The sequence below is a fragment of the Eleginops maclovinus genome, chromosome 11, assembly GCF_036324505.1.
Source record: "Eleginops maclovinus isolate JMC-PN-2008 ecotype Puerto Natales chromosome 11, JC_Emac_rtc_rv5, whole genome shotgun sequence".
NCBI classification, from domain to species: Eukaryota; Metazoa; Chordata; class Actinopteri; order Perciformes; family Eleginopidae; genus Eleginops; species Eleginops maclovinus.
This window is the reverse complement of record NC_086359.1, coordinates 25,582,841-25,595,325: the sequence shown is the minus strand read 5'-3', so window position 1 is coordinate 25,595,325 and position 12,485 is coordinate 25,582,841. Positions and strand designations below refer to the sequence as shown.

Below are 12,485 nucleotides of genomic sequence, written 5' to 3'. Positions count from 1 at the left end.
TGAGGCACCTAAGACCTTGAGACCACAGCTCCCCGCCGCAGCTTCAGCAATAGAGGCTTTGAACACCGCCCACTCTGGTTCAATGTCCCCAGCCTCCACAGGGATGCCTGAAAAGCTCCGCCGGAGATGTGAGTTGAAGACCTCGTGGACATGGGATTCCTCCAGACGTTCCCAGTTCAACCGCACTACACGTTTGGGCTTACCAGGTCTGTCCAGAGGCTTCCCCTGCCACTCGACCCAACTCACCACCAGATGGTGATCAGTTGACAACTCTGCCCCTCTCTTCACCCGAGTGTCCAAAACATGCGGCCTCAGGTCCGATGATACGATAACAAAATTGATCATGGACCTAGGGTGCTCTGGTACCACGTACACTTATGAGCATCCTTATGTTCGAACATGGTGTTTGTTATGGCCAATCTATGACTAGCACAGAAGTCCAGTAGGAAACCACCACTCCGGTTCAGATCAGGGGGGCCGTTCCTCCCAATCACGCCCCTCCAAGTGTCTCCATCATTGCCCACGTGTGCGTTGAAGTCTCCAAGCAAGACTAAGGAGTCCCCTTCAGAAGCCCCATACAGGACTTCTTTCAGGGTCTCCAAGAAGGCAGAATACTCTGAACTGCTGTTTGGTGCATAAGCACACACAACAGTCAGAGTTTTCCCCCCGTAGGGAGGCGACCCTCCTTCTGGGCCTGGCTCCAGAAGGGGACCCCGGGCTTCCTCCGTGCCGGGTATCCTCGCTTTCAAGTGTGTTTTTCATGAGGTCTTTTGAGCCTTAAGAACAAAATAAAAGGAAGCTAAACTCTGGCTTTTTATGAAGGAGTCAGTCTGCAATGAGCTTTGTTTACAATTTAAGTGTGACAGAATGCCATAATGCATACTTTAGGATCAGGATAAAATTGTGAACGTAGTCCAAGGTAACCCTCATCTTATTTACTTTGGGAAGGCCAGGAGTGTTTGGCATCAGCAGCTGTTTGTAGTAACAAGAGGAATGTGATCTCAAACAATAGTAGCTGCTGCAGGAATGGAAACACTTGAAGTATGCGTGGACCTCCAGGCCTGTGTCCCCTATAGACACGCCTGGTATGCTTGGTCGTGATGATTTGTAGCAGACGAGTGCCGTTTTGTTTTTATTTTTTTCGCTGTGCCTGAATGTAGCATCAAGTGAAGGCCGTGTCCTCGCTGGCATGCCTGCTTGTCCACAGCCTGACGAGGAACTGAAGAGCTGTGTTATATTTAGGCTTTAAAAAAAGAACAGTTCTGAGATATTTTCCCTAATATGAGACGAGGCCTCTGTTTGTATAAGGAGACCTCCCGCATACCCTTACACACACCTACAACAGAAACAGAACAACAACTGAAGTGTGTGTGCCTGTGTTCATGCCCTGATCTGTGTCTCAAAACAGTGTTATCTTTTTAGGCCTGGGAGAGTGCTAACTCAGCACCGTGTGTGTCGGTGCAGCGAGGTAGGTCTACCTTTCAGTGCCAAGGGAAGAAGCAAACAAAGAGCTGCCTTATCTACCCCCCCCCCCCCCAAACAAGGGGAGTGAAGACAGGGTGGGGACTGAAATGTGTGCAGGAGATTATGAGCTGTCAATCAGTTTGCATCAAACGGTAAGGTTGTGCTGCAGCAGGGCTGTGGACTTATTCAGGCTCTAAACCTGGTTTGAAACAGATAATGATGGACCTGTGCTGTAACACCTGCAGAGGTCCAGAATCCATCACTGCTCTGAAAGCAGCACTTGTCCAGCCAGAGTCCAGATGATAACAAACCAGAATCAGGAATCCTTTAATGGTCACAGAGTGGGGAAACCTGTAAAACAGGTACGGAGCACAACAATGTAAAAGTAAAGGGAGTAGACTTACAGAGTAAATAAAGAGGCAAACACACGGTACCATCACATCCTATCACTCGCTCCTCACTCTGCATGCATGTGAAGCTGCTGCTTGTCTTTGTTAACTGTCGGAACTCCAGGGGGGTACTGTGTAGCTCTCTCACAGCATTTCATATGCATGCCATGGATTTACCCATAGTTAATCATTTAAAGCCTGCCTCAGCCAGAGGAACAACATCAGCCCAGCAGGCCTCTTCTGACCTCCCCACCACACGTCACGGACTCTGCCTTCTCCAGAGCCAGCTGGCAGTGAGATGCGTCAGTAGTGGCAGAGCAAACTGTGAGGGAGTGGGCCAATAGGCAGCTGCCCCGCCCTGCTTCTTTAAAAACATGATTTTGTTAGATATTTCAGATCAAATGTTGCACGCCCCACCCCCTCCATCCTTTCTTGCTGCTGAAGGACTGTTGTTCCATGCAGAGAGTGTGCTGATAATGCCATGTGGGACATGTTTTCCTGCTTAACTGATCTTGGACCTGCAGGACAACTTTCAACCTTCTCTTTGAACATGAATTGCTGTAGAGCTTATAATGGTTTTATGGCTTTCAGAAACATCTAAGGATCCCTCAATTGTTTTTAACTTCCTGCATGCACCGTAACAAAGCTGTGATTATCCAGACTGAGGCTGAAGCTCTGTGTGTGGCGACTGAGACGCTGGTTTTACTGCTACCACTCAGAAACAGCTCATTAGAATTCCCCCCAAAAAGTTGTTGCTCTGTAATTAGCATAGACTTTTCTTTTCCAACCCTCCATTATGTGACAGTAGAATAAATGCAAAGGTTGTGCTCTGTGATGTTCCTTTGTCGCTGAGTGATAAGCAATGCTGTGTTTATGTGAGACAGTTGAGTATAAAATACACACATATAAAATAACTGAGGCACTGTTTGTGTATGCAGGCGGATTATAGCATTGGCTTTAAAACATATGTACAGGTTTCTACGGTTACTTGAGCTATACAGCTTTGCAGAAAATACAAAATCCAGACTCTGCATGTGAACTTTGACAAACTTGCCCACAGTGGAAAAAGTGTCCTTTCTGTCAGCCGATTAAAATGGACCATGTGCAGGGTTGGACTGGCATCTGAAAAGGGCCCGGGCACTTTTGATCACCCAAGGGCCAAGCGCCATTTTTTTGCCATTATGCCATTACAGAAGGAAAATATTACAAAAATACATTTTGTATAAAATCACAGTTGCACAAGACACGACAAGCAGTAGAGTAGAAATAAGATATTTGTTGGATTTGAGAAAGTGAAAGGGGGGATGCCATAACTAACACGCACTAGCAATTACAAGACACAGCACATGTCGTCCTTGTGACAGCTGACAGCTCAAGACAAATGGAAGATTTCTATAAGCTGTCAAAACAATACAAGAAAGGTGTACGAAAATAAATCGGTACATATTTGTGACTGATTTGAGAGAGTGGGGGCGACACATTTAGTCTTAGTTTCAGGCAATAAATGGGAAAAACGCCGAAGCAGTGAATAGCTAATCTGCCTAGCTAGCTAGGGTATTTCTAGACGGGACGGCACTAGCATAATTTAAAACACATCACATGACCTTGTAACAGCTCGACAAATGGAAGATTTATATATGCTGGCGCAACATTACAAGAGAAGTGCATGAAAATATATCAAATGGGTACATGTTTGTGACTGATTTGATAAAGTCAGGATGACAACTTGGTCTTGGTTTCAGGCAATAAATGGGAAACGAAACGCCGAAGCGGTGAATAGCTACACTGCATTGGCTAGCTAGCGGGTGTGTTGAGCTGAATTCTAACCTCAATCTCTCCCTGCTGGGTCACGTCTCGTGACTCTCGTCTCTCCGTCTCCTCCTCCTCTGGTTCCCCGGCTCGAACCACCATCTCCTCCGCCTCCTCCTCCTCTACATTCTCCACCACCTGTGCGCTCGTTGTCGTTGTACCGGCGGCCCCACCGCCCGAACCCGAGGTTGAGCTGCCTGGTTCCCCATCATCTCCCACGGCCCCAGCATCAGCCCCACTACCCGAACCTGAAGTCGAGCTTGTGCTTTTGAATAAGTCGGTGATTTTTGCACATTTTGCTGCGTCGTCTTTAAGTTTTTGCTTTCTCTTTTCCATTCGCTTCTCATGGCCACTCTTTTTTTGTTTTGTTTCTCCATCTCGCGACCTCTCTATCCTCCACCATTAGCTTACAAAATTTGAGGTGATGACTTGGGTCAAGTGAGGGCCTCTAGGGAGGGGCGGGCCTTCGAGAACCAAGGAATTTCATTGGACTAGCCAAATGTGCCTCAAGAGAAGCATCCAATGGGCCAGGATGTGCCATGTTTTTACCGTCGCAATCAATAAAAAATATAATATATATAATGTATGTTTTGTTTCTGGGAAGGCCCAAAACGTTGGAGGGCCTGGCGGGATTTGCCCGGTACGCCAGATAGCCAGTCCAGCCCTGACCATGTGTGTGTTATATAAGGTGTTATAACAAATGGTGGTTGGTAATGTGAGAATTTCTCAGAGGAATACAAACACTTAAGTCCCCACCAGCAGAGGAGTGTGTTTCCTGTAGCTTCAGACAGATGGAGCTGCTGGCAGATATTGACAGAATCGTTGATGTACATATGGCTTCCTGAATGCTGCTTATACTGGCGACAAATTATTTGTTGAGTGCCAGCAACCCAATCCATTGCTCACATTGACCCTAACAGATTGCCTGCATAATCAGTCAGCCTGTAGAGGTGTAGTTTTACTCGTGCAGATGGTACAGGGCTAACCTCTTTAAGTGCTGACATGTATCCCTCACTCTGAGTGTTAGCCCAAATCCCTCACTTTGTAACCCAACATCCCCCAGGATGACACCTGCCAGCATGTAGAGGGAAAAGACATTCCAGAATTAAAAATCAAAGTCATCTCTCCTTCAGAAACATCTGATCTGTGTTCCACACTGTGTCAGGAGTGGGGCTCCATTCAAATGATCAAGGTGCATTGGATGAGTAGAAGGAGTCAGCCTCACATCTGCAAGGACAGCTCAAGTTACATGTAACCTGCAGTACAGCCTCCCCACCTGAAGCAGTGCTGACCAGTCTTCCTCTGGTCTTGAGATGGTGCTGCAGCTCATCACCCTCGGCTCATTGACCGGCTCCGGAACACTGACTTGTTTATAATCACGTCTCACAAACTAACATTACAGTTTCCATTTCAGATTTCTGGCACAGGGGCTGCATCCTCAATTTTATTATTGCGTTATGTTTTATGGTGTATTTACTCACAATGTAAATCAGGTTTTATTCACCATTATTAAAAAACTTTGGGATCTTTAATTCAGAAATCTGTTTCATGGTGTACATTTAACATTTTATAGGCCATTTCCAGTCTGGCTTTATTGTGGTTGGAAAAATGAAAATACATTTCCAGATTTTGTCCAAAATTTTGGGTAGCTTTGATTAAATTAACTAGCCATTTCATTTTGCCTAGGTTGCTCTCTTTCTCTCTCTTTCTCTCTCTCTCTCTCTCTCTCTCTCTCTCTCTCTCTCTCTCTCTCTCTCTCTCTCTCTCACATACACTCCGTATGAGCAGTCATTTATTTAGTCGTTAAGCTCCCTTAGTGTTCCTGAGATATCAGCAGGTCCATATCCGTGTGACCAGATGGAGATGCAGATGGATTCAGTTTCTTGTAGCGGTGAACAGGGAATCAGATAAAACCTCTCGAGATCTCTGCTTTTCACCAATATTATACATATATGACTCTGCTGGTTCTTAGAGAGTGTTAGATCAACCTTCCTCCAAAGCTCCTGAAACATCTGTTTCAAATCTCACACATGCCGCTTACCTTTAATTCCTGCCACAGACGAAAACATCTTTAGGTATTATTTATGACAAGTTTCAAGATTCAAGATTCAAGATTCAAGAAGCTTTATTTATCCCGAGGGAAATTGAGGTGCAACAGTTCAATACAAAGAAGGAAGGAGAAATATGCACTCAATATAACTAAACTACTAAATACACTAAATATACATCAAATATTACTAAATATAAACTAAAATAACTAAGTATAAACTAAATATAAACTAAATGTATCAACAATAAGAACAGCTTTGCAAATATGAAATAGTGAAATAGTTACAGTAACTACGTAGGTATATACAATATACAACAATATGTATAGTGCAAATGGCAGTACAGTAATAAGATAACTAATAAAACTAAGCTGAATACTAAATACTAAATACTAAATAAAGTGACATGTGAATAAAGTGACATGTGAAAGTGAAAGTAAAGTGAAATGACAACATTGCGATGAAATAAAGTGTCACTGAGTCTCCAATGTTCCTCTAACGAGGAAGGAAGAAAGGACTTCCTGTGGCGTTCTGTGGTACACCGGGGTGGAATGAGTCTATTGCTGAAGGTGCTTCTGTATGAGGTCAGCACCTGGTGGAGAGGGTGAGCGTTGTTGTCCATGATACTACGCAGCTTGCGCAGCATCCCCCTCTCAGACACCACCAGCAAAGAGTCCAGCTGGACCCCCAGGACGGAGCCAGCCTTCCTGCTGATCTTGTTGGCGTCTGCTGACCTCAACCTGCTTCCCCAGCACGCAACACCAAAGAAGATGGCACTGGCTACCACCGACTGGTAGAACATCTTCAGCATGGTGTTACAGACGTTGAAGGACCGCAGCCTCCTCAGGAAGTAGAGTCGGCTCTGGCCCTTCTTATACACAGCCTCAGTGTTCTTGGCCCAGTCCAGTTTATTGTCCAGGTAAACACCCAGGTATTTGTAGTCCTGAACAATGTCGGCAGTCACCCCCTTGATGGAAATTGGTGTGGGGGTAGATTTCCTCCTGCGGAAATCCACCACCAACTCCTTTGTCTTGGCGGTGTTGAGCTGCAGGTGGTTGAGCTCACACCACTCAACGAAGGAGTCCACGACGCCCCTGTACTCCTCATCATTTCCCTCGCTGACACAACCAACAACTGCAGAATCGTCTGAAAACTTCTGCAGATGGCAGGACTCCGAGTGGAACTGAAAGTCTGAGGTGTACAGGGTGAACAGGAAGGGAGACAGAACGGTTCCCTGTGGAGCCCCTGTGCTGCTGACCACAGTGTCAGACACACAGTCCTGCAGTCTGACAAACTGTGGTCGACCCGTCAAATAGTCCGTGATCCAGGAAACCAGGGAGGAGTCCACCTGCATCGCCGTCAGCTTACTCCCCAGCAGGTCAGGCCGAATGGTGTTGAACGCACTGGAGAAGTCTACTATCTGTCTGTAAACTATCAAAACACTGGGTGGGTCTCCAACAGCTGTAACAAAAAGATGTTTTTAGTTGCATTGTGGGTAGTGTAGGATAGAGTGGTTTGGCTCATGGTCAGTTCTCCGTGCCGTGACCTAACAAAGGGAAATACTTAATCAGGGGAATAACCCTTTAGAGATACTGTGATTTTATGTGTTATTATAATTCTATACAACACCAGTTGTGGGGGGCCATGTGTACCATGTGTACCATGTGTCCAGAGGGAGGGCCCACCCCCTCTGGACACATGGTATGAAAAGCCAGATCATGGTATGATCTGGCTTTTACTTCTAAGCCTTGATAAAGAGTCATCTCTGCCAGAGACACCTGGGATATTCTCCCAGTGTTCCCACATTGTAAATATGTTGTTATATTGACAGCTGCAAATGAAGTGGCATGTTACACCTGAGTGCTCAGACCCAGCATTCAGATCAATGAATGAACTGCCTGAGTGTAAGGTACATGTGAAGGCAGGCCTAAATGTACAAATATTTAAATACAAAGACACACACTGCTTCGTATCCAGGATCTGGTGGCTCCTTCAGGTCACGTCTTTTTACATCTTGCAACAGCAAAGTGTTAACTCTGAGACACACACATGCACACTTGATAAATGATAGAGAGGCTTTGACCCAAAGCTGCGGCAGTGTGCACTTCGGACCTGAGTCCTGACTTGTTACGTTTGCTCGTGCCGTTAAAGGTGATGACGTGAATCCGGCAGTTTATCGTCACTCAGCGTTAAAGCCACCATACTGGTCTCTGTCCGGGAGAGAGGTGCTATTGTAAACCTGTTCACGTACACCCATCTTTAGAACCGTTGGACTTGCCAGACGCTGCTGACTGGGACAAACTATTGCATGTGGAAGTCTTGGTATTCAATAATATACATGGTCTCCCCCTGTATGTATTGCAGGCATTTTGTGGCAAAATCCACCCATAACTAGGACTAGTTCTAACCAAATGATGACCAAACTGCAGGCTGGAGCTGGAGGTTCAGTTCATATCATGTGAACATGATGTGTTATATTTAGAACGTCTCAGGACTAGCTCTAATTAGGCTCCACAGAGCAGACTTCTGCATATATGCTGAAAAACATGAAATCAGTCAAAACTCTGTGAGGCAAAAGCATGTTTGTGATATAAGAGCAGACAGTGTTGCAGCTTAGTGAAACCTGATGGTTCAGTTCTGTCTGCTGCGCTTCTTAGTTTAATGTCACTGTTTGAGAACCATGCATACTTGAGACCTGGGAGGGAAACACGATTATTTTCTGTACTACCGTAGTTCCTTGCAGCTTTAGGCAAACACATTCTCATGATAGGCCAGCTATAGTTCACTGAAACAGTGTGTGTTTGTCTCCCCTCTGGAACTGTTGTTATGTGTTCAAAGAGGCTTCATTTAGCTGACTCTTTGACCTGAATCCCCATGTGACTTCATCCATTGTCATGTCGTATTCATGAAATCATAACTGGTATTGCACTTTGTGTACGCGCTTTCTTTCATTTGAAAGTGTTTGCACATGACTTCTGGGAATAGAACAACATCACACACACACAGCTTTGTGTTGATGTAATTCTTTAGACTTTCAAACATGCTGGATGTCTCTGCTTCTGATGTGACTCAATATATCACCGGGAAGAATAATATTTGGAACAAATCTTGCAGGATTGCCATGCTCACATTCACCCAATGGCTGACAGATTTGAAATAGCATCATTGACAAATCAGAAATGTACTGATGACTTTACAGCTGACTACAACAAACTGTTTTATGAGGGAAATAGTTTTGTGTCCTGTAGGTGTCAAATCCAATCTTAAAACAATATACTAGTACTTCTTAATGCATCTGAATGTATTGTATTATGTTATCTGTTTGTTTGAATATTGTTGCTTGAATCCCTTGACGGTATCAACTGTAATAGAAAGTCAGCCAGGATGAGGGGGGGCTGGGTGAGGGTTTCAGAAGCAGCATGTGTGCATTGTGTGGCCTCATCCATTTGGAATGAGCAGCATCGGAACTCTTCCTGTTCTGCCTGTTGAGCTAAAGGCTCAAAGAGAAAGAGTTGGAGCGTGAAGACCTTGGTGTCACTCCACTCTGACCTCCGGACCATCCATTTTCTCTCCTCCCTCCTCCCGCGCTGTACATGACTGGGCTGTGCTGCCACAGCAACTGCTCCACCTCAGCCCAGCTCCTCTCAGAGACACTGAAGAAGCTCTACTCATCGTGCCGTATGTGAGGCATGCTTAAAATATGGCACCCTGACATGAGGAGTGACGTTGGCCGTAGGTTAGCTTTGTTCTCTTAATTCACCCCCATCCTTTGACAGACATGTGTCCTTCGGAGGTGCTGCCCAGTGTCACTTCCAGAGACTCCAGGATCATAAAGATATGTTGATACATGTGGCCAATATTTGTTTTGTTTAATATATTTGATATGCCCTCACTACTGACCAAAGTCTCTAGATCAGGTGACATCAAATTCTCCTTATCAGATAAAAGAGTAAGTCCTTGAGCTCTTTCATTCCTTTCCGTAATGTACTTACCTTCTTTTGATCTCAACATGCCCTGAACATATTTGCCTGGGTCATATTTGAAAAGCATGTCTAATCAGGATCAGTGCCATTTAAAGCAATGTTCAGATGATGTACCTCTGACTGTAACACAGTGGGGGCTGAGGCCCCGGAGGCCCCGGACTGGTGCTCTGCTCACTGGATCTGCTGACAGTGTCTCTTTGATAATAGTAAGAGTGTTTTGCCTTGTGTGTCGCAGTGCTGGGGACAGAGGGTGTGGCTGCCCTGTACGGAGAGACGATTGTTGTCCCCTGCAACGATGGAACTCCAGCTCCGGAGAAGCTGATATTCGTCAAGTGGAAATACGTGAGTAGAAGCTGACCCTCCCTGCTGCCTGTGAAGGCTGTGAGTTTCCCTGGCTTATCTACCTTTAAAACAAATGTCCAATCATATTTCTTTACCTCACAAACCTAACAATCCAATAATTATACTTATTCTTAAACATACCCTACATTTGATAATATCCCATCAATTTTTACACATTTTCAAACTGCAGATTAGAAATATTTTAAGCTTGTGGTTTTGTTGTGTAAAAAATACTCAAAAGAACAAAATGTAAGTTAAATACAACCGTGTCTTTTAGACAGAATCACTGTATATGTGAAAGATGAAGTAAATAAAACAAAAGACAGATATCACAGTAACAAAATAAATCATTAAAAAAACTGCAAACATCTCATGGGAATACATGACAAACAAATAAAAGCACAATATCCGCAGCTCCTACGCCAGATCCATCATCAACGGACAGAACCGAGAGATACAACAAAAACACACTTTGAAAGGTCCTCTCTTCTGTGTGGGCGGATCAAGGTGTTGTTCATTGTGACAAAAAGTTGTTCTCTTTCCTCATTGTGCTCTTCACTGAGCTGTGGAGGTAATGAAGTAAGCTCAGCCTGATCCCCAGATGTGTTTTTAGTAAGGTAGAGTTTTCTGAGTTTGTGTTATCACACTGTTGGAACAGTATGTGCCTTCAAGCCGCTCCATAAACTCAGATCACATCTTTACTGGAGTCTGTGTTGGATCTCACTGAAGCACCATGCAGCAGTTCAGAGTGCTTATGTTTCACTGAGACACACCACAGAGTGTTCCTTAAAGGTCCCTGAATATACGAACACATAACATTCAAATTAGTTTAAGGAAAGCCAGCTCAGAGGAGATTGGAACCCGTTGAACATGTAAAACTCTGCAGCATCCTCTTCACAAAGGCTGGAGACTCAGAAGCTAAATGTCTGTCACTCTGCTGACTCCTGCTGCTGCTACAGTGAGCCACCCCAGTCACATGAAAGTGTGTCTGCCCCCTGAACCTCTCACTGGTGAGGTGCTGCCAGAGGTGCTTCTGTAACTCTTGAGAGAAACTGACTTGAGAGATGACTTGAGCAGAGGTTTGAAAGAGTGTGTCTTGCATAAAACCTCCAAAAAAACTGCATATAGTTATCCAAGTCATATAATCACAATGTCAAATGTTGGGTCATTTGCAAGAAAGATTTCAGACTCAATCTGACAATAAGTATTATCATATCTTAATTATGGCTCTCAGAATGTGCAGTTAAGCTAGGGGATACATTCAGATCCATCATGCTGACTTCACCTATATTTCAAGAGAATCTGAATCAGCAGTTCTGAAAGTATAACACAGTTAGATATGCTTTAGAAATATATAGATCTACAAATGACTAAAGCATAGTGTCATGTGTTTGGATTTAGGAAAAAGATGATGGCACTGCTGGAGATCTGCTGATCAAACAGGCAAGCAGCAGCGAGGCCACGCTCCAGGCCACAGACCAGTACGCCGAGCGGGTCAGCATCGACGACAAGTGGAGCCTGCGCATCACACAGGCCTCGCTCAGAGACCAGAAGACCTTCACCTGCATGGTGGTGTCAGGTGAAAACGTCAAGGAGTACCCCGTCACTGTCAGCGTGAACAGTAAGATCCGCACCGACTCACTACATGTTGTTTCTCCATTAATCATCCAGTCAGTGCTCAACATCAATACTTTGTGACTGTATATGTTGTTTAAAGAACCTTGCCTGAAAAAACATTTTTCTACAAAGAGAAGAGATGATTTCGTCCCATCTCAGCTGACACCATCTCTATCCCTAACAATCAGATAAGATGTATTCTTGGGATCGCAAATAGGGAAACATTTGCGTTGCATTGCACTTCATTTGAAAAATTAAAAGAGGAGAAAATAAACAAACATAAAATATAAATATATACAAGCTGACCGTGAAAGAAGAGAAGAGAAATCTGTCTGACAAATAAACACAATGAAGGGCAATTATACAAAATCATTGATCAACATATAAATACCAGCACATGTATCAGTACTATTATAACATAAATATTTATTTTAAAATCTTCTACTATGTAACAGTGCGTTTTCATGTGGAAATTATATTTTTAAACCTTATCTTCTCCTAAAAAAACTGCTGCAAAAACTCAAATACATGTCAGCGTTCACCATAGAAGTTCTAGCAATACATGTTTGTCCTTCTCTTTGACTTCAATATTCAGCGGCACATTTTAGATGGCAGTGATGGCACAGTGAGGACATTTATATTCCAGCACTGAATGAGTGTGTCCAGATGTGAAGACTGTGGAGATGTGATGTCTCCCGAGTTCAAAATAAAGCAGTTTAATATACATAAAACATTTTTATTTATTTAATATGGTCCCAAAAGAGGTTCCCATTTTCAATCTTTAAATTATACCAACTGCGGAATAACATTTAAAATACAACATATTTTAACAT

At 44.0% G+C, this 12,485-nt stretch overlaps 1 protein-coding gene across 1 annotated transcript in view; it reads left to right on the top strand.

Annotated features, from left to right (window-relative positions):
* The window catches only part of alcama (activated leukocyte cell adhesion molecule a), a 37,935-nt gene that overhangs the window by 16,010 nt on the left and 9,440 nt on the right, over positions 1-12,485 (top strand). The window contains 2 exon segments of the mRNA XM_063895173.1: positions 9,929-10,035; positions 11,437-11,656. Coding sequence (XP_063751243.1) covers positions 9,929-10,035; positions 11,437-11,656 — 327 coding nt within the window.